Genomic DNA, 23171 nt, shown 5'->3' with positions numbered 1-23171 from the left:
TCCAGTAGTTATGCAAGACAAAGTCAAGGTCCAGTTAGACAAGACCGCAAGGTGTGATTTGTCCAGTCACAGAACAAACTGAGTGGGTGTCTTCCATGGTAGTTGCCCACAAGAAAAGTTTGGATGAAATCAGAATATGCATTGACCCAAGAGACTTGAACAAGGCATTAAAGAGACCTCATCATCCTATGCATATAGTCAAGGAGGTTGTCACCCTCATGCCAAGTGCCACTGTTTTTTCTGTCTTAGATACAATTAATTCATTTTGGCAAGTAATGCTTGATCGCAAGTCTTTATTACTAACTACATTCAGCATGCCATTTGGTAGATAGATTTCTCAGAATGCCTTTTGGAATAAATTCCGCCAGTGAAGTCTTTCAGTGTGCAATGGAGCAAATTTTTTCAGGCTAACCATGTGCTATAATATTGGATGATTTGCTGGTTGGAGGTAGTGGTGAAGCAGAGCATGACAGAAACGTCAGAAAAGTTCTGGACAGAGCGTGTAAAGTGAACATGAAGTTCAGTCTTATGAAATGTAAATTCAGGCAACCAGAAGTTACTTATGTGGGTCATTTATTTACCAGTACAGGCTTACGAATATGACCCTTTCAAACAAGCAGCCATTATTGAGATGCCAGCTCCAGACAATGTCCAAAACCCTACAGTGTTTTTTTGGTATGGTTAACTATTTGGGCAAATTTATCCTTGACTTTAGTGAGGTATCAGCACCTTCAAGAGAGCTGAGACACATAAATGTTGCCTGGTCATGGCTGGAAAAACACCAGAAAGCATTTGATAACCTCAAATTGCCAGTCCACCTACATTGAGATACTATGAATGTAATTCTTTCCTGTGATGCTTCAAAGTTCATTCTTGGTGCAGTTATTCAAGAGGTCAGACCTGTTGCCTGTGCATCTAGAAGTCTTACCCAGACTGAAATGCAGTATACTCAAATTGTGAGGGAACTTTTGGCCATTGTGTTTGCATGTTCAAAGTTCCATGATTATATTTGGGGCCGAGCTATCCAAATCGAAACTGATCATCAACCTTTAGTCACTATTTTAAAGAAGCCTATGCAAACAGCTCCAGCAAGGCTACAAAGAATGATGCTCAGATTCCAAAAATACAACTTCAAAATGGTCTGTATAAAAGGCAGACCTCTTTATCTGATACCTTATCCAGATCACTCAAATATCACAGTACTTGATGCAGAGAATTTTGACTTTGTATGATCTCTCAGCTCATCAGATCTCATGGTAGAAAAGTTATGCACTTCCATGACATCAAAGACTGATCCAGTTTTGCAGAAGCTCAACCACTTCAATGTTGGATGGCCGTCAAAGCAATCTTGTGTACAACCAGAAAAGAAGTGCAGCCTTATTTTCCATACAGAGATGAGATACTGATGGAAGATAGTATCATTTTCAAAGGTCCCAAGGTTATTGTTCCAACTTCCTTACAACATGAATACATTCAGATTTTCCACTGTGGCCACCCAGGTTCTTAAGCTACCAAAAGAAGGGCAAAATGACTGATATTTTAGCCTTCTCTGTTGAAGAGCATTGATAATCAAGTGCTTTCATCTTGTTCAGTATGCAGTAGTATTAAGCTGCATTTGCAAAAACAGCCACTTCAGCAAAGTCAGATTCCTGAACTACCTTGGTCAACAGTAGCCAGTGACATATTTGAGTGGAGCAATCAGCATTACTTAGTGTTGGCAGACTCTTAGTTGAACTGGTTTGAGATCGATTTGCTACCTAACCTAATGTCCAGTGCTGTGATTAGTAAGTTGAAATGTCATTTCTCAGTCCATGGTAGTCCAGGCAAAGTTATTTCTGATAATGGTACTGTTTACCGGTCAATTCCAGAAATTTGCAAAAGAGTGAGACTTTATCCATGTTACTAGTAGTCCGGAATACCCACAGTCAAATGGCCTTGCTGAACGTGCAGTACAGAATGCAAAGCAATTACTAGAGAGGTCAAAGAGTGACAATACCGATATTTTTCTTGAATTTATTTAATCTCAGAAATATACCCCGTGACAATCTACTTGGCTTGTCTGCTGAGAGACGTCTGTCTAGGGAAACCAGAACAACCTTGCCTATCAGTTCTGATTTGTTGGTACCTAATGCTAAAAACACCAGAGCAATCAGAGCCTAACTCTTTAAGAAGCGTCCCTTTCAGAAGTCCAGCTATGATAAAACGAGCAGATTTCTTCGTCTGTTGAAAGGAGGAGAGAGAGTGAGGATGCAAATGGCGAAAGGCTTTGATCGAATTGGTCAAGTGAGAGGCATTTGTGCCGAGGCGAGATCCTACTTGGTGGAATCTGAGGGTATAAAATACAGGAGAAACCGCAGGCATCTTCTTCCGGTCTCTGAATCGATATTTCAGCATATAGACTCTAGATCTCAGAACAACCCTGACAATGTTCATACTGAAGAACATGTCAGAGTATCCATTCCCATTCCTGATGATGTCCCAGATGTCTGTAAAGTTGGACAATCCTTGAAGACAGTCACTGTTGCTAGATCCCATTCTGATTTTTGTGTTACACGAGCAAGTCGTATTTATAGAACTAGTGTAAAATACACAGCAACCTTGACATGATTGTTTCATATGTGTTTAATTTTGTATGATTGCATGTCAAAGAATTCTGTATAATTGCATGTCAGAAGATCATTTCTGTACAATTGCATGTCATTGAATACTGTCATATGGTGTATGATCTATTTCTCAGAGGGAGGATATAGAACACTGCGTGTGTTGTAATTTTAAGAAGCATTTCCAAGGATAGTGAGCATGTGCAGGCAGCAGTGCCATTTTGAGAGAACAGCCGCAGTGTTAACATGTATGAGTGTAGTAGTCAGTCTGTTTATAAGGTCATTTAAGTTTAAGTTACAAAGCCTCAGTACTGATGTGTTTGTGTGTAATAAAACTGCTTGAACTGAACACACAACTGTTCGTCTGTTTTATCCTGATCGGGCGAGCGACAATATGTCCTCTGTAATGGCCATTTTCCTTTTGCTGTTTAGGGACTGCACTGAGCAATGATGCATAATTACTTACATTTGTTTAATTTTAGACTGGACACTGGGATTTCTGCCTCTGAGAAATGGGGTATATTACTGGAGTAAAGTGATGCTTTCAAATTATTTATCAAGCTAGGCACATCAGCATGGAAAAATACAGCTCTCTGACTTAGAAATTTCTTCTGATTTTGATGTATTGCATAAAGATGTATAGAATGCATCTCCTTTATGATTAGAAGTAGAAATTCATTCATTAATGCGGACTCTCTAAATGTATAGAAATACATATTTAAGACTTATTTTCTTTCTTGTAGCTGTATCTACTATTTGTTTAGTTTTAATTTCATAGCTATTGAACTAGTTATGATAAAATACAGTATATATGCAAATGGCTTTATCTAGGCCCTTTCATCAAAAATTCATTCATCTAGTCTCCAGCATGCTGCAGTATTTAAAAGTATATAGTTCAAACAACAGGACTGAGTATTTTTTTTTCTGTGTTTGATAAACTAATATCTGATGTTAATCTTCATGTAATCCTTGACTGTGGGCTGTTTACTCGCGCCTTTCAAATTCTCGACCTAGGCTCTTACATAATGCTAAAACGAAATACCACTATAGAAAACCAAGAAAAATTCACCAGCCAGGAAACAAACTGTTGATGCAAAACACAGGTCAGGAAACTGGAAACTCAATAGCGTAGAAACAATTTATTACCGCTTTCGTCAGAAGACTTCATCAGAATACTTTGTTACAAAAAAGACCCTACCTTAAATAATACTTTAATTATCCAATTTTTCAATTAATTAAGAATGTTAAAATCTTTTAAAGAGCACCTGCACATTATGTAAACAACAGTTCAGTATTGTCTTTCTTGATACTTAACTTACCATTTTTTAAAAAACATTTAATATTAATAATTCCGTTTAAACCAGGAGGTTTGTCAGATTTTAAACGGATCTGCCACAAAGCTTCCCTCTGTTCCACAAAATTTCTAAAATCTCCCCCCCTCAAGTCAGTTTTACAAACCTCAAGAACAGAGAATAAAAATTTTTTAAAATTGTTACAGATTACAGAATGTTTGAATAATGCGTCATGCCTTTTGATGTCATATAAGTGCTCGTACGATCATTATTTTTAAACATCTAAATGCGTCATTCGGCGTAATAAGCTGGGCATGTGCTACATAGCCCAATGTACACCACACCTGTGGTATTGCAATCAACATATTGGGGTACCTGAAAAGTCCTGTCAATATTATCAATAGTGATCAATGGTCCTACCGATAAAAACCTACAGATGTTACAAAGTATTATTAAAGTATTATTTAAGGTAGGGTCTTTTTTGTAACAAAGTATTCTGATGAAGTCTTCTGACGAAAGCGGTAATAAATTGTTTCTACGCTATTGAGTTTCCAGTTTCCTGACCTGTGTTTTGCATCAACAGTTTGTTTCCTGGCTGGTGAATTTTTCTTGGTTTTCTATAGTGGTATTTCGTTTTGGTTTTTTCTATACCATGGCTGAGGAATCAAACATCGACGAACAACTTTTAAATTTAAGTGTTCACCCTACTCCAGGTTGTGACTCTGAGTTAAGCATGAACAAATTGCTTATATCTACTTTATTTGATATACAAAAATCGTTGAAGTTCTTGATGTCTAAAGCTTCCGATGCAAGATCTCCAGTGGCGAATGCCTCTAGCCCGAGTGCTTCTTTCAACGAACTAGATACTGTTATTGAGATAGAAGAACAACCAGCTACAATTCATAACAGAGGTAACGGACGACAACTTCCGGTTGGTGAATTAGCGGTTAAACCACTGTTAGAGTATACTACAAACCCGTTTGGTGGATACTCGGCTAGTGTTTGTTCCGTGTCCAATGAAGAGTTATTGCATCAACAAGATTTATTGACCCGACTTCTAAAAAGATACAGGTCTCTGCACATCTTTTTTGTAACAAAGTATTCTGATGAAGTCTTCTGACGAAAGCGGTAATAAATTGTTTCTACGCTATTGAGTTTCCAGTTTGCTGACCTGTGTTTTGCATCAACAGTTTGTTTCCTGGCTGGTGAATTTTTCTTACATAATGCTCTCCTCTGTTACCTCAGATCTCATTTGCTGCTTCATGTGTCAGACACGTCCAGCCTCTCTTGAGCTTTGACATTTATTTAGAGTAAGTTTTTCATTTGATTTCTCTAATTTTCTGTCGTATATATTTATATTTCTCCACCAAAGTACTTTCTAGTTTTTCTACCCGCTCTCTTCCATTCTGTGCGTGCAAGTGATCCTTTTCCCCTTTCCTCTACCTTTGGGTAGTTTTTTCTTAATGTACCATTGCTGGTACTGTCATTTACCTGCTTAGGTATTTCTGGTAAAAAAAAAAAAATAATAATTGAATAAATAAAATATTTTCCCTTGTTTCCTCTTTGCGAGTGTGTGTGTGTGACTTATCAGCGTTAGACCTAGTTTTTTCCTGGTATGGCTGATAAGAGGTGCCAAAAGTGTGAAACTAAGATGCCCAATTCAGATGGGCATATCTGTTGTGTGTCCTGTTTAACCACTGTCCACCTGCAGGAGGATTGTGCCATCTGTCCTGGTTTTTCTGCCTGGGTTTTAAGTGAGCATAAAAACAAGCTGATTTTATAAAAGGATTGTTGAAGAGAGACTTCGAAGAGGCCATATCTGGTCTGAAGACCAAAGCCAGCTCATCATCTTCCTCCTCTTCTAAGCCTAAGAAACGCTCTCATTTGGTACTGAGCAGTTCCTCGGAACCACCTGCAAAATTATCCAAACAGCCTATGGTGTCAACAGTTTCTTTGGCACCAATAGGCAAGAGTGTTTTGGCACCAACCACTGCTTCTGATCAGACACCTGCAGCTTCGGTACCAGAGGTTTTGTTGGTACCAAAACAGACTGCATTGAGGATATTACCAAGGACCACGTATTCTCTGTCAGTCCATTTGCAGACCGACCACCTAGCCCATTAGTGGAACCGAAATCTCCTAGGTCTCCTTCAGCATCGTCTGTTCGCTTCACTAAAAGTCTCTCAGAATCAGACATCATGAGGCTGGTTGACCATCTCTTGATGGCGAGAGAATTACTGCCATCTTTGGTTCCAGCTAACTCTGCACTGGGACTTGTACTACTTTGACACAGTCTCATCTTCCCCCTCCAATGCCAGTTGAGTTTTTGGAGCCTCTGGCACTGACCTGCTTGGCTCCAACTGTCTCTGTTCTGGTAATGAGCGTCTTCTCCGCAACCAAGAATTGTCTTGAGCTCCTCTGGTTTATCAGAACTGGAGGCCTCCCAAGGTCGAGGCTTAGTCGCTGGTTCTGAGGAGCAGGGTTTGACTTCCATTTTTTTTCAGTACCTTCCATGCCGCTCGGTGCCTCAGCATTCACTGGCTCAACCCATGCTTCTGTTTTGGAGCCAGCTTTCTCGGTGTGGGGTGAGACCACAGTTCTGAAGGAGTCTATTTTGGTTCTGGGCTCCCATCCCTTGATGGGGGGGACGGCCTTCCGGATCTTGCAGAAGGCCTTGTCCATTGTGGACTCCCAGTCCTTGCCATCTCTGTCAGGCCAAACATCTATATCCCCTCGACCAGAGCTTCCTCCAACCTCATCCCTAGGACAGAGGGCACAAAAGCCTCAGGAGTGATCCACCTTGGTGGTTTCCTCTTCAGATATTTCCCCGGAACATCCCCCCCCCAAGGAAGTGCCTTCGAAGAAAAAGTACAGGAGGAAGCACTTAGACTCCTTGGAGGAGGCCTTCACTGAGTATACCAATTTTGATGAGGGGGAAGGTTCCCCCCAGTCACCCCCTGGTGTTTCCTTCAAGGACATCCTGGAAATCCTGAAACAGAGGGGTGGCTGGACTTCCCTCCGGCCTTCATCAGAAGAATCAGTATACATGGAGGCTGTTTGTGCCAAGCCCTTTACCTCTTGGCTCTCTCTCCACCCGCTGACTATCTTTTATTAAACCGATCGTTCAGCAGGCATGAAAAATTCCAGACTCCATCGAGCCAATCCCCAAGACGCCTGACCGGATTCTTTCTGCCCTTAAGGATGAGCAGCATTGGGCTAAGGGTGTCCCTGTAGATGCCATGGTGATAGTGGCAGCCACAAAAAAGAACTTGCAGAGGAAAGTCCTACTATCCATCCTCCTAACAAGCAGTCTAGGACTATGGATAGGTTTGGGAAGCATGTTTATGCTTCATCGTCCTTCGCTCTTAAGTCTTTGAACTATATAGTGCACTTTACCAGGTTACAGAGAGATCTGATTAAAGAGCTGTCATACTCTCACAGGGGCAGTAGCCGAAGAGGTGCAAGACAAGGTTACCTCTCAGCTCGTCACCCTCGAATCAATTTCTAATTTGTCCATTAGGCTAATTGCCCATGCAGTCGAAGGGACGACAAGAGTAGTGGGTTCAGGCAAAGCCATTAGAAGAGATGCACCTGGATGCACTTGTGTGACTTTGCAGAGCCATTTAAATCTTTGTTCATCAGCGCTCCCTTTGATAGAACATCCCTGTTTGGACCTAAGGTTAGACACACTGCCAGATTTGAGAAAGATTGGAAGACTCTCTCTGCCATTGGAGTATGCGTCTCCATGCCTCAACGGCCCTGCTCTAGGAAGCAGAGAAGTGGGAAGCAGTGGTTCAAAAAGTCCTAAGGGCCTTTCCAGGACTGACATGGCAAGGACTTTCCCCAGGGCAGAGGGGGAGGTAACAATGGAAGATGCCATTCTAGAGCCAGATGTGGCCCGCAGAACCATGGGTCCAAAGATTCTTTCTCTGATAATGCCTACCAGTGCTCCTGAACAGAGGCCCAATTGCCTTCCTCTGGAGGCAGTCGGGTGACGACAGTCTTTACACCAATCTCCCTGGCTACAGATGACATCAGACAGATGGGTGCAGGGGATCATTTCCAGAGGCTATATCATTTCCCTTTCCTCAGATCCAAAATTACACACAAGACCCCCGGACATTCCACCCAGTCACGTGGAAGCAGCAGTAATAGAAATTCAAAAACTGCTTGAAAAAAGTAATTCAAGAAGTCCCACCAGACCAGAGAGAATTCCGGGTTTTACTCTAGATTCGTTTTAGTGCGCAAAAAAAAAAAAAGGAACTGGAAACCCATTTTGGATCTCAGCCAGTTTAATAAGGCAGTTCAGCAAATCAAATTCCAGATTATATCAATATAGTCAATACTTCCTTTCTTGGAAGAAGATGATTTGATGTGTCTATAGATTTTAAGGATGCGTATTACCATAAATAAATGGACAAATGCTCCAGCCAATTCCTGCGCTTCCAGCTGGGAGCCAATCATTTTTCAGTTCAGACGATTCCTGCACTTCCAGCTGGGAGCCAATCATTTTCAGTTCAGAGCACTACCCTTTGGTCACATCACAGCCCCCAGGGTCTTTACCAAATGAGTGGAAATAGTAGCAGCTCATCTCAGACTGCAGGGATTTTGAGTTTTTCCTTATCTGGATGACTGGCTCCTTACCGCTTCCACCGGGCATCAACTCAAAAGGGCAAGAGATTACACCCTACATCATTATGCTTCAGTAGGCATTACAGTAAATTATGAAAAGTCAAATCTACAACTTACACATCACCTGGAATTTATCATAGCTCTGCAAAACACCTGTTACAGGAATTGCTTCACTCCCAGTAGAGAGGCTCCAAAAGATCAGATCACCAGTATACCATATAGTTCAGAACAGAAGTGTTTTAGTCAGACTCCTCTTACAGGCACTAGGCTTGATGGCAGCCTCTATAACTCTCTACTTCCCTTGGCCAGATATCGCATCCAAATTCTATAGTGGCTTCTAGCCTCCCAATGATCGTTAATGAATCAGCCGATGTCATACCGCATCTTGATCACCAGTCACTGCAAACGAGACTTGTCTTGGTGGCTCCATTCCAATGAGAGTGTTTCGGACTGTCCTTTCCTCCTTCCACAGCCCCAAGCCATTGTGACCACAGATGCTTCCCAGATAGGGGGGGATGGGGATTGTCTGTGAAAGGCAGTCCAAGGCACTTGGTCCCAACTGGAGGCCAATTTGCACATCAATGTTCTAAAGATGAGGGCGGTGCTTTTGGTGTTGCAAGCAAGATGCCCTTCCCCTGGCAACAGTGGCAATTCAGACGGACAACATGTCTGTTTGGTACATCAACAAACAAGGAGGAACCAAATATTACCCACTTTGTCAAGAAGCCCACAGAGTCTGGCAATGGGCAATTTCTTCCAACCGCTTTCTCACAGCAATGCATATTCCAGGGAGCTCCAACGTGATAGCAGACAAACTGAGCAGAACTATTCTATTGCCTCATGAGTGGTCTTGCAGTCCTGTGGTGACGGAGAAAATTTTCTGCCACTGGGGTCAACCTTGCTGCAGTCTGTTTGTATCCCCTCTGAACAACAAGTGCAGCAGTTACTTTGCCCTAATCCCCCCCCCCCAGGGAGTCACACAGAGATGCTCTTCTCCACTGTTGGCCCCCCGGTCTCCTGTGTGCCTTTCCCCCAACTCCCCTGATATCCCAGTTTCTAAAGAAATCCAAGAGGTCAGAGAACACAATAATCCTCACTGCCCCATTCTGGCCTCAACAAGTTTGATTTCCTTTCATTTGGCCTCACCTGCTTCAGAAACCTTGGATTCTGGACCCAGCTTCAGATCTGTAATCTCATCCAGAAGGTATGGTTCATCCAAATCTCCAACACCTCAAGCTCACTGCATGACTTCTCCAATTCCCATGATTGACAGGCATTCTTCCCTTACCTCACCTGTCCGACAAATCATTTTGGCCCATCACAAACCTCCTACTAGAAAACTGTACCAGAGTAAATGGAAAAAAAATTACTAGATGGGCTCTTAACAATGACCATGATCCTTGCGTGGCTCTTGTGGATAATGTATTGAATTTTCTGGCTGCTGTACATCAATCTGGCACTTCAGCCTCTACAGTTCCTTTCCATCTGGTTGTGATATCTAACTTCCATATTGGTTTAGAAGGTTCTTCACTTATGTCACATAAACTTTGTGAAGTCTTTTTGAAGGGAACCTTAATGTTAAGGCCCCTGTTTCAAGAACCCACTGCTCCATGGGATTTAACCTTCATCATACAATCCCTTACTCTATTTCCCATTTGAACCTTTAGCTACTTGTGGCTTAAAATTTTTGACATGGAAAACTTTATTTTATTAGCTATTACTTTTGCAAGAAGAGTATTGGAAATTCAAGCCTTGTCCTGCAAACCCCCCATGTTTAACATTCCACCAGTACAGGATTTCCCTCAGTTCTAATATTTCCTTCTTGTCAAAGTTAGTTTCAGAATCGAATATCAATCAAACTTACATCTGACAGTCTTTTTCCCTAATTTCTCCAATAAGGGAGAGTACTGTCTACACTTATCAGACATTCACAGGCAATTATGTTTTTACCTTCACAAAACAAAGGATATCAGAAAATCCGCCCTACTTTTTCTTGCCTTTTCCTCACTTTCTTTAGGTAACCTAGTTTCCAAGGTTACCTTAGCTAAATGGCTTAGGGATTGTATCACTTTTATTTATCATTCAAAGGGCCACCAACCTCCCTGTCCCATGAAAGCTCATTCAAACTAGAGCTGTAGCAGCTTCTGCAGTATTTTATGCTAGAGCTTCCTTGGATGACATTTGTGCAGCAGCTACATGGGCATCTCTTCATACCTTTATTACTCATTACAAACTGGACCAGGTCTAGGGGACGTGCATCATTTGGTTCAGTGGTGTTCAGAAATATTCTTTCATGAAACCTCCCAAGATTCAGGTAGCTAGGGACTCTGTCCCACAGTCAAGAATTATGTGAAGATTGACAGCATCAAATAAAGAACTTATGTCTTACCATAATGTTCCATCTGTCTTTTCGATCTTCACTAATCCTTGACATTCCCCCCTCCTTCCCCTGGCCTGAGACTCTTAGTAGACCGAATACTTCCAAGACTGGCTTCATGATAGGGATACAGATCTGGTCTCTTATTGTTTACTGTTTGTCTGCCACTATTTTAGGCAAGCTCGATCTGAGGTAATTTAGAGGGGAGCATTATCAGTAGAGCCTAGCTTGACAGTTTGGAAGGCATGAGCTGAAGTAAGCGGCCAAGTCTGTTCTGAGGCTCGGAACTGAGCCCTAAGTCAAGGATTAGTGAAGATAGACAACACAGATGGAAAGTTATGGTAAGACGCAACTTTTTTCATACATGTTGGTACAGCAAATAACTTTGCCGCTTCACACCAAGAGTTTCTTTAATTCATTTTTTAGCTGTAGTAGCTTCTGTGTGGCGACTCCATGTCCTTCCAGCATTTCTGAGTTTTCTGTTGATTCGCCAGTTTCCTCACATCTCCCAAAGATGTGCAGTAGATTAATTAACAATTCTCTGAATTGCCTGTAAATTTGTGTGTAACGTATGCATTTTACGATTGATTGGCTCACTGCTAAGAATGGGTTTCTGTGTCTTATTTCCACTGGCTGCTGGATAAGTCCAGGCATCCCTATAACCATGCAAAGGGTGAAACAAGTTATTGGAATATGGATGGATGGATGTCATAGGTAGTTAGTAGGCTCTCAGCCTAAGGGCCATTTTAAATAAAAAGTTTACTCCAAATTTACCAAAATGTTGCTGTTGTCTATACACCAGGGAAGTATGTGGTTATAATACAGGCTTGTACACACCAAGCATTCACAGGCTGGCCCTGTGCATGAGGAACATAGGTGACAAACCATAGGTAAATTCACTATTTTCCATCCATTGTTCCAGGTTACATTTCATTAGGATTAGGGGTGAGCTTTGCTACACGTGGATGGGGAAGCCTGTTCCTGAGAGACTGGTTAATCTTGGAGACCCATGCATGTCCCTCCAACACATCCTGTTTATGTTACATGTAAGGTTTAGGTTCTGATGCTCTTTTTTGACCGTGTACAGAAAATCCATTGGTGTGCGATCAGAAGTTATCATGTTGGCTAGGCACAAATCACAGTATACAGCAATCTTTAGCAGATGAAGTATAGGGGTAGGACTTTGATACTTCCTGCATAGGGCTTGTTTACTCCCTGTATTCTTGCTGTGAAGAACCTCTGTGGACTTTCAAGCTGTTGCAATTGCTTGGTCAAGTAAATAACAAGGAATGCATTGTACTTTGGTCTGAGAGCCGAATACAGCAGAACAGTGACATCCATGGACCTTGTTTGCCATGCCTTTACTTATAAGTTGTACAATGTAGAATGGTTTTCTCACCAAGCATAACATGTGGTGGTCAAAGAAGAAATTTCTTATTAAAGAAAAAAAGTGACTGGTACAGTTTTATCCAAGGTCATATAGTAAATCTACTCAGAAAATAGGTGTAATAAGATGACTGTGAGGTCATAGCATTGCTTCTAGGATGATTTACCCATGATATTAATATCTCCATAATGGTGGTGCAGATTTATGATAGGCTGAAACAATCAGCAGATCACAAGAAAGTTAAGTAAGTAAAAATAAGCAGTCAGTCAAGAGTAGAGAGATGGAAAATGTGGAGGGGAATCGGAGATTTAGCAGCTGAAATTCTGCATCACGAAAACATCATAATTATCAATCCCTTTCTTCCCATTTTCTACATGGGGTCAGGGTGTTGTGTTAACTACCACCATCTTTTTAAATTCAGTGCCACACTCCTGCCTTTTTCGACACTCATGCTTGACTGCTACAGATCTTCTCTCACACAATCATTTCTGAACGCCCTTGTTTCATTTTGCTTTCTTCTTGTGTGTCCCAAATCATCTTCACCAGATTGTTTTCTGTATGTCTGCACATTTGCCCAAAACACATCATGAAATGCAAAATACTTATTGGTCAAGAAGCTAGCAGCAGACCTGTTGATAGTATTTAGAATTACAGGATTAAACAAAATGGGGATGTTATCACACATTACTGTCTGTAGAAATCCATTAGTGCAACCTGCTTTTGTATTAAAGGGAAGTATGCAAAGATATACTGAAGAACTGAAAGCAGAAAAGGGATTTTAATTTTCCCTTATTTATTTTGTAGTGAAGTTGTGAAATAGTAGAAGGGGGGCTACATTCCATTGTGAAAGATTTTAGAAACTGTCAGTAGGTCTGAAACAGAGCATGTAATCTTAGCAGCCATATGCCCTGCATTGTGCAGAAAGCTCCACATTTACACTGATAGAGGCACTATTCTGCTATTCACACTGAACAGTGATAGTTCTGCTTTGTGTTTCTGATTGGTTCATGTACTGGAAGTAGAGCTAGTAAGCACAGAAGTAAATTGGCCAATCGGGAAATACCTGCCGAAGCAAAACAAAAGTGGACCAATCTCTAAATGACTTTCTGTGACAACGCAACCGATAGTAATGTCGCTACAGTTTATGCTCCTCTGTTATACATTAAAGTGTATCCAAGGCACTAAATTCTATTTTTACTTTCTTTCCTAAGGAAGAAGTTTTTTTGGAGTGTAAGGGAGTAATCTTTATAGTGTAAGACAAGGAATTGGATCGATGGCAGCAAACTGAGACTGCCAGAAGAGTACCATCGCCCCCCCCCACCCAAAAAAAAAGATCTGTAGTTTCTTGCTCTTCCTCCTCTTTCTGTGGGCCAGTGTCCATGTTCAGGATGGATGGTGTGGTGGTGCTGCTGGGCAGCTGAGTGGGAGCTATGAATCCTTTTTTTAACAGATTTTTGTCCCTCTGTTTGGACTGCTTTTGCCTGCCTCACTGAATAATCTACTTTAGTGAGAGCTGCTGTGTATTTGGTACCTATCTAGAAGTGCCTGACTTTTCTTTAGGTTTAATGGTTCACTCAGTCCAGGTTAAGAATAGGGGTGGTCTGCTTAGAGAGTGGTGATGGACATATAATAGAAAGTCAATTGTTTTTGTCATGTTTTTGCCTGGTCACCTGTATAAAAAAAAATAATAATCCCCCCCCCCACTGGTGAATCATTGAGTACTGCAGTCTGTCAGTAATGTCAGACATTAGAGTTTCATACTGCTGTTTGTTCAGAAAATGCAAGCTGTTACAGAACCTTTTAATGTCCTTCCGTATCACTGTTGTAGTATTCCTTTATATTAGGGATCCCGATCAAAGGGTAGCCTGATCCCGATCCAAGGGTAGCCTGACGTCCAGCTAGTATACCAAAGCCTTAGGCTGTAACAGGAATGTCATACATCACACGTATGCTCCCTGCTCATAGTGTATAGCATAAAGGTGACGAACGGACATACTTTCCTCAGAACATCCTTGCTACCAGTCAGAACGCCATTTTTGATCATTGGTCTGAATGCTCCATCTGCTGGTTACCAAGCCATTTCAGATAAGCGCTAGTTGGGATTTTTCTTCTTGGCTTGATTGTTTTCTTTTTGTTGTAAGGTTACATGTCATCCAAAAAGTGAAAATGTCATTGCGGTAGACAGATACCCCATAAGGATCATCATGAGCAGCGTTTGTTTTGCGTGGATGCTTCTCATGACCATATATTGTGCTCTATTTGTCAGGTGTTTTTCCCTAGAACTCTTTGTAGTCATCTCTCCTCCATATCCACCTACCTGGAAAACCAATGTCTTAAGTTGTTGGTTCAGGGTACGATGGCGGAATAGTCCCAGCCCAAGGGTCAGCCGTCTGCTGAGAAGGCCAAAAATGTTTGGTCAGATTCTACTGCTGTATTACCTTGACCCAGACATCTCTCTTGAGGCTGGTGAAAGCCCAGAGGATCACCTAGTTTGTCCATCATATTCCTTTCCTGTGACTATTTAGGAGGCCAGCATGGATCTGTCTTTTTGCACATCCTCAGAGGCTCTGTGGGCATCTGCTTTGGATGTTCAGGGGAAACTGCCGCTAATAATATCTGAAGGACTGGTTTTATTCTGCAGATTCTTGTTAAGGAGGAGACTCCTACTATGATAATGGACTGTTGGCAGGGGTCCGAACTTCCTAAGGTGCTTATGGCAGACATCTCTTTAAAAAAGATGCAGAAGACAACGCATATTATCCTTGCTCCTAAGGATCCTCAGCTTGAATGGCAGGATTTTTACACAAGGGTTATTCAGTACTCTCTGTTCCTGCCCCACCTTGGTCCTGTACTTATCTAAAGAGGCCCAGGGAGCAGGATCCTTCTGATAAGGATTTAGACTCTGAAGAGTGTTTGGCCTATTCCTCCCAGATTCCCTTTCCACTGGATTATGGTTCAGAGGAGGATAACTATTAGTCCAGACTCTCCTTTTGAGGAGATTCCCTTTGGGGACACTATTTCTCAGATGATGGAATTTAAGTCAGATTGCACCCAGGTTTCTCATACCCGGAAGAGGTATTATAAATGCCTCCAAATGGAGTGTCCTTAGCCCTCTACTGTCCCTCCTGTTTTTGCTGCTGTGTTGGACACATTTTCAACAACTTTCCAGGCTACCGATTCCCAACCCGTGTACTACGAAGCCTGTTAGGTTTTATAAGGTGCCTGATGATTGTAAACTTCTTTACAAGTGTCCCTCTGTTGGAGGCCCTCCATTATTTCTGTTTCTTAGGATAAGCCTTCCAAGCTTTAACCTTCTACGAAGCTGCTTCCATCTAACAAGGACAACAGAACCATGGAAATATTGGGTAAAAATGTGTACAGTGTTGCTACTCTGGCTATTAGGGGTGTGAATTGCCAGACCCATATGACCAGGTATGTTTTAGCCCTTCTGTCTCAGGCTTTTGACGTTATTTCAGACTTTACTGATTCTGAGGGGAAAGGCTTTAACCCTGTCATTGTTGAGGTCCTCTTCTCAAGTGGCTTGCTATTCCCTTAAATGTAGTTGTGACACAGCTGATGCCCTTTCTAGGGGTGCTGCCTTTGCTTATTTGTTAAGACATTATTCTTGGTTTCACCTTTAGCCTTTGCTTGATGATATTAAGGCCAAATTGAAGGATGTTCCTCTTGACAATAAAAATCTCTGGTTCTGAAGCTGGTGAGCTTTTTAAGTCTCTTCAGGAGAAAGGTAAGGTGGTGCAGAAATTAAAACCTATTTTTGTTTCCCTTGTTTCCAAATTTCAAAGGAATTATCCTACCCGGTCTGCCGATGTATAACAAGTCTCGCCCTCCTCATAAAAGTAAAAATGGTTCTAGAACAGCTCCTCCTATTTACGGTCTTCTTCCCTCCCTCCTAAGCCATATTGCTCTATTTTAGTCTTTCCCTATCCCTTCACAGTTGGCTAAGGATCACTCAAGATTCTTGGGTTCTATCCATCATTCTTCAGGGGTATTGTATGGTTTGGAAATCCCTCCCTCCTTTTTTGGGCATTCCTCAACCTCATCATTAACAGCTCCCCTTTTTTCCAGATGTTCTTCAGAGACTTTTGTCTCAGGGCAGCATCCAAGCAGTTTCTACTCCACAAAGGGGAAAGGGGTTTTATTCCAAAATGTCTCTGTTTCCCAGGAAAGAAGGAACCTGGAAAGCCATTCTGAATCTTTTCTGGATCAACACCTTTTTTTAAAGTTTCCCTCCTTTCGAATGTTATCCTTTCAAACATTGTTTCCTCTTCTGCATCAGGTTTCCTAGCTTCTCTGGATCTCAAGGATGCATATCTCCATATTCCTATTCATCCCCATTTCAGGAAATGTTTACGTTTCTTTGTTTTTTCCTTACAACATCAATTCCCTGCTTTACCCTTTGGACCCTGTCTACTGCCCCTTCACCAATTCCTTGATTCTGTGATTGCTTTTTGCAAGATGAGGGAAATAATTTTCCCTTATTTGGACGACCAGCAAATTTAAGCTTTATCTCCAGAGACTTTGCTTCACAGTCTTCATTATGCTATTTGCCTCTTGAAAAAGCGTAGGGTTTACAGTGAATTTCCAAAACTCCTTCCTGTTTCCATCTTAGGATCATGTTTTTCTCTGGTGCACGCTGCAGATCAATTCTGTGCTGCCATCCCTGCCACCTCACAAGGCTTTAACTCAGTTTTTTTTCAGCCCCTTCTTCTTCTGGTCTCAATTACAGCCAGGGAGTTTCTATGGGCTCTGGGGTATATGGCTTACACCATTTCTATGCTTCCTCTTGCTAGACTTCATATGGAAAAGGTACAGTGGTTACTAAAGTCAGTCTGGCTTTTCAGCATTCTCATCCTTTGGACTTTCCAGTTCCTTTTCTTCCCTGCCTCAAACTAGAGCTTCAGTGGTGGATTCATCAACTGTCCTTCAACACGGGGCTTCCTTTTCAACCTCCAATCCCTGCTCAGGAACACTTTTCAAATGCCTCAAGACGTGTTGTGGAGAGCTTCTTCATCACTTTAAAATTTCAGGGCTTTTTGTACTTTCGTCAAAAGAAGGGCCATATTAACGTCAAAGAGATGAGAGCTCCTCTGGCTTTTCAGACCTTCCATTCTCTGTAGTGCCCTCAGAATCTTTACAAACAATACAACAGTGATGTATATCAGCAACCAAGGGGGCACATAGTCTTACCTCTTATGCAGACTAGCTCTTCAGGTTTGAGATCTGGCTGTCCAGTATCAGTTGACTCTTCAGACTGTTTATATTCCTTCAGATCAGAACATTGTGGGAGACTTTGAGAGTAGGTCCATAACAGACTTATGAATGGATGCTTCACAGAGATGTTTCTGGGCATTGTCCACCAGTGAGGTACTCCTCAGGTAGACCTCTTTGCCTCCCATCTGAACAGACCACTTCCTGTCTTTTGCACCAGAGTCTCATGTCCTCTGGCTTGGAAATGGATGTTTCTTTATGCCTTCTTTCCCCTTCCTCTCATAATGAAAGTCCTGTTCAAGATAGAACAAGATTCTCCCAAAATCTTGGTGACTCTCTTTTGGCCTAGACACCATTGGTTCCCTCTTCTTCTGCACTTGGCTAAGGGCAATCATCTGAAGTTACCTGACAGGGTGGGCCTACTCACTCAATACAAGGGGTCTCTCATTCATCCCCACTTGTGCACTCTTCAACTGACACTGTGGGTGATAGGGTTTTGATCCTTTTTAAGCAACTTTTTTTATGAGGATGTGCTTTGGGTTCTGCAGGTGGCCAGGAAACCCACCACTAGGAATCTTACTGGTCCAAATGGAAAATATTTTCTCTTTGGTGTCTTGCTTGTAACCCGAATCGACTTTTTGTGGAAGGTCCTTTGGTTCTCTCTTATTTGTATGAATTGCTCGATTCTGGACTGGCATTCTGCTTGTCTGCCTTTGGCTTCTAGTTTTGAGGTCAAACAATTTCTTAAAGGTGTCCTTCATATTGGGCCTCTCAGCAAGCCTATTCCTCTTAATTTTGATCATGAAAAATTGAATCTGGCTACTTTTGAGACTGCGGCTTCAGCTTCCTTGCAGCACTGTATTGGACAACAGTTCTTTTGGCCATTACTACAGCTAGAAGGGTGTCTGAGCTTCAAGCCCTTATAGCTGCCCCTCCCTTTTTAGTTTTTCATAGGGGCAGAGTGCATCTTCGTACTAATCTTCCTTTTATGCACAAGGTGGTTAATTTGTTATTTGTTAATTGGTCTATTCATTTGCCCAATTTTTTTCCCCTCTCTGCAGTCTGCTAGTGAGAAGGTTCTTCACACCTTCAATTTGCATAGACAACACGAATATTATTTAGATAAAACTAAAGCCAGTCTTAAATCTGAGCAGCTTTTTGTTTCCTTTCTTCCTAGGTCTTCAGGTTTGGCTGTTTCCAAGCACAACTATTTCTTCCTGGTTCACTAAGTCCATTTCCTTTTGTTAACTCTTTTCAGAGGAAAAGCTTTTCTTCTGTTGAGGCTCATTCTGCTGGTGCTGTGTTTTTTTCTGGTGCTTTTTTTCAAAGGATGTGTATACCAACTCCATCCTTGAGGCAGCTACTTGGATGTCTGTGCATACTTTCACTAAGCATTGTAAATTCCAAGCCTAGAACTGGATTTGCAAGGGCTATCATGCATGGCTTTCTTGAGGGCTCTCCTGGTCCTTCCTCCTCCCAGCTTGCCTCTTGAGGTGTTTTACTCTTCCTAATGTAAGAAATACTGCAGTAGTGATATCGAAGGACGTAGTACAGTTGTGTAAAATCTTACCATAACAGTAGATGTCCTTCACTGTTAGAATATTTGCTTACTCTCTCTTCCCCCTTTTTATTTTTCCTTCTGTATGCACATGTTCCTCTTTTACTCCTTGGACTATTGCTCCTCCTGGGGCATTTCATTTCTGAGGAAGGTATGTTCATACATCACTTTTATGCCCTACACCATGAGCAGGGAGCATATGTTGTGACATACAATGTCCCTATTACAACTTAAGGCTTTGGTGTACTGGCTGGATGTCGGGCTGCCGTTGGCAGGGTATGCCTAATGTAAGGAATACTGCAGCAGTGAAAAGGAGGACATCTACCATTGTAAGATTTTACACAACTGTATTTTCTAGTAACTTTTTAAATATATTACACAGTCTGTCAATAATGCTTGACTAGACTTTTATAATTATTGTTCAGAAATGTAGTTTAGATTATGCAGTCTCAGAAATGCCAGATGTTTCATGTTTATTATTCAGAAAATCTAGGAAGTTGCAAAACCTGCTTTATTAACATTTTAAGTGAATGTGGTTCCTGATTTTGGCATATTGCCCTCCCCTCCCCAATTATTTTTGGCTTTCTTCACTTAAGAAGTCAGTAGGCAGTCACACTGGCATACACATTGCAATGCTGCAGCAGTTAAAAAGGTTAGGAGATCCATTAAATGTAATTACAGCTCAACACTTTCCCCTGTACTCTTGTGTGTGCTTTGGGGAGGGATGTGCATTTGTCAGAATAATACTTTAATCCTCTGCTAAAGTATTTCAAAAATGTTTTACTTTGAGGTGAATTACAGTAGGCTTATTAGCTTGAGTACATGAGCTTAGGAACTATGCTTAGATTGGATGTGTTTGCGATGTCTGATTACCATCCTGCTTTTATGGTATTTATATTTCCCTATAAAAGAAGGGCACTGGAGGGTACGAGCAGCATTGTGTTACAAGTAGGATATGGATTTTGGTGTACATACTAGTCTGGAGAGCTGAGGTTATCCATGTAGCATTTTACTGAAAATGTATGTAATTGCCGTAACAGTAAGGTGCTCTAAAGTATGTTAAGTACATATGTCTCTACTGGTAAATTTGCCTAAGCACTTAACAGCAACCAGCATGCAAATGAAATATGTAGCAGGATACTGGTGTTTAGAAAATGTATTTATTACAGCCACATAAATGTTGTAGCAAGTGGCATTAATTGTTAATTTTAGTTTGATTCTGTAATGCTGTTTCATGTTTGGTTATTTATGGTGGTGTTTTTGCATTTTGACTTGAATTACCAGATGTGTTTTTACAGAATAGTTTTACAAATGTACAGTATTTCTCTGGTATATAGTTCACATTAATGCTTTTGATTGAAAGACCGCTTCAACCAGACACCATGGAAATGATACGTTTTTCAAGCATTAAAAAATAGGGTATTCAACTTTTTTGCTGTTTGACGCACATTTTTGTGTGCCACACTGGCCTCTTAAAAGGTTCAGACTCATGCATGTAATGATTACAGAAGACTAGGCGAAAGGTTTTTTGTCCCTTACTGCCACATTAATTGCAACTAGGCCTTTGCTAGTGGTATATTTTGGTACAAAAGATTTTGACAACAGTCTTGAAAATGTTAACTACTGTAGAGTCATACTTCTGGAAGAGATGTTGTAAATACTCAGTAACACACGTAACATGCATTTTTGTGTGAATGTAGGAAACCATCATCAATAACAAGATTCCAATATGCAAAATTTGTTCAGGAGTTGTCAAACCAGATATTGTATTTTTTGGGGAAGATCTTCCAAAGCGTTTCTACAGCTACTCAAAAGACTTCACAAATGCAGACCTTCTCATTGTAATGGGGACATCACTTGAGGTAAGAGTTACTAACAGTTTTAAGAGAAAGACGGCTTGCGCAAAAAAATTAAGGTTTTTGTTTTGGTCAGCTTAGCCAGTTTTTCTATAGTGGCTTGATTATGTTTAGGTTAACTGGGTCTTTATAATTTGTGAACTGAAAAAGTGTACATGTCCATTTTGCCTTGCTCTGCAAATGCACAAACTGTACTTTTTATCTTCCTAGTTCTGCTCAGTGCCCATCTCCACCTTTGACACTGGTGGTAAATTTGTTTTACAAACTCTGCCCAAAATGCTCTTATTTACTGTATCCCTATCAGAGCTATAAATGATTATTGGAAAATATAGAGTACAGTGGCTCTCAGGAGTTTTAGTTCTTTCTTTTCATTTCATATAGTTGCTTACAATGAAAATGTTCTCTCATTTATGTAAAATAAAATAATTTTAACACTCATGAACACCTCTTTGATCTGTCATGTCAAGTTAAACCCCATCAAGCCTATTCAGTAAGGGTTAGCCAGAAAGAAATGCCTAGGGGCTTGTGTAAAGATCATTTATAGATTGCACCAACTTATTATAGGTTCATAGGTTAGTACTAAGCTAACTGCCCTTGCGAGCCATTTTAAGCCTAGCCAATTATCCCTTGTGAGACTCAAACCCTGCACGTTGTGTTTATAAGGCAAACACCTTAACCATTAGGCCACCCTCCTAACCCAAGGAATGTATGCTGCACAAGGTCTAATTTTCCTTCTTATCACAGACCGGTTTGTCATTAGGCAAACTGGCAGTGCCCACAAGTTATGGCTGTATTTTCTTTCACTGTTGTACCACATCACAGAGTAAACCCTAGCATGCCTTTATCATTTCCTTTTTCTGTAATGTGAATGGACAACACTGTCATTCTCATTAAAGATTATCAAGTTATCTCTGTACTTAGTGTTGCATTTACACCCTTTATTAGATGTTTGCTTATTAACTGTGTAAATGAACTAAAAGTATATTTCACCCCGGGTATGAGCTATTATTTCAATGCAAATATATTTCTACTGTAGTTAATTTGGCTTGCTGTTTAACATAGTTATTTTTAGGGACCTGCTTTATATTTGTCTTAATACTGTTTTTTTTCCAGTTGTCAACAGCCTTGTTGATGATCATAGTATACTTTCATTTAACTGAAATATGTTTCCACCCATTGAATAAAATGTCCATCAGTGAAATGGGTACAACCTTGTTAGGCAAGCTAAGCTTGGAGGGATGTTGCTGAAGTAGCCGTTTATTTAAATTAAGTTGTAATTTTTTAAGCCCCTATTTGAGTATTTAAACTGTTCCTTTTGCAGATTAAGTAATCTTTAGAGTTTGGTTGTAGATGGATAAAAGTTCAGACTTTTTAACTGGGTTGCTCCTTGTCCTGAAATACTTTTTATTTTTTTATCTGTGTACATTTCTGACGATTTAAGAATGACCTGACCCTGAAGTGCCCCTTTAGAGGTGGGATTTTGGGTAGTTGAGTAGAACTGCAAAATAGTAGGGTTGGATGGAACAGTGCGAAGAGAAAGGCACCACAAGAAATAGAATTACATTGCTTCTAAGCAAGCTAGATCAAAATATCTGTGTTCTGTTTGAATTATTCTAGACATTACATTTGAACAAGCTAGGCAAGAAAATGTGTTCTGTGAGAGTTGTATTGGACATTGTACAACTGTGTAGTGCAGGTTTAGGTAAGAAAGTACAGCTATGCTTTGCCTGTTATAAGACTATTACGAGACATTGCTTGCTTCCACCTCTTCTCCTAATCGAGCAATCAGTCTATTGCTGTATGAATAGAAGGGGAAATTATTGAATGTTACTGCACAAGATCAGGGAAAACATGGTGAGAGTTTGGGAACTCCCTAGGGGTGTGACATATCTGAGCTGTCATTCTAAATGATGAAAAGAATTATTACTGCATAATCTAATTGTCAGTTACAAGCTGAGAGTTCTGATTGAGAAGAATATTCCCACAGGTATCCAGACCCAAAATCCCAGTAGATTGTTTCAGAAACAATGGGTTCTGAAAATCATTCATCAGGGTTACAGATGACAGTGGGAAGAAATTCCTTCCTTCTTTCTAGTGGGTCATTCCTCTTCACCCAGATTAGACTCTGTTTCCACCTGTTCTTCACATCTCTATTCATCCAGATTACAGATGTTTAATGTTTTGTCTGTTTGGACCACATTATCAGTTCTCTGCCTTACCCTTTGTGAACACGTTTGCTG

General features: G+C 40.9%; 1 protein-coding gene across 3 annotated transcripts in view; it reads left to right on the top strand.

Moving 5' to 3' along the window:
* The window catches only part of LOC122815557 (NAD-dependent protein deacetylase sirtuin-3-like), a 994530-nt gene that overhangs the window by 849983 nt on the left and 121376 nt on the right, over nt 1–23171 (top strand). For all 3 annotated transcript variants that reach the window (XM_044088148.1, XM_044088146.1, XM_044088147.1), the window contains one exon: nt 20776–20937. In XM_044088148.1, the coding sequence (XP_043944083.1) occupies nt 20776–20937 (162 nt within the window). The remainder of the gene's footprint in view (nt 1–20775; nt 20938–23171) is intronic.

The sequence above is a fragment of the Protopterus annectens genome, chromosome 11.part0 (assembly GCF_019279795.1).
Source record: "Protopterus annectens isolate FY-2018-M chromosome 11.part0, PAN1.0, whole genome shotgun sequence".
Taxonomy (NCBI): Eukaryota; Metazoa; Chordata; order Ceratodontiformes; family Protopteridae; genus Protopterus; species Protopterus annectens.
Note: the sequence above shows the minus strand (reverse complement) of the source record. Positions and strands in the feature narration are given on the sequence as shown.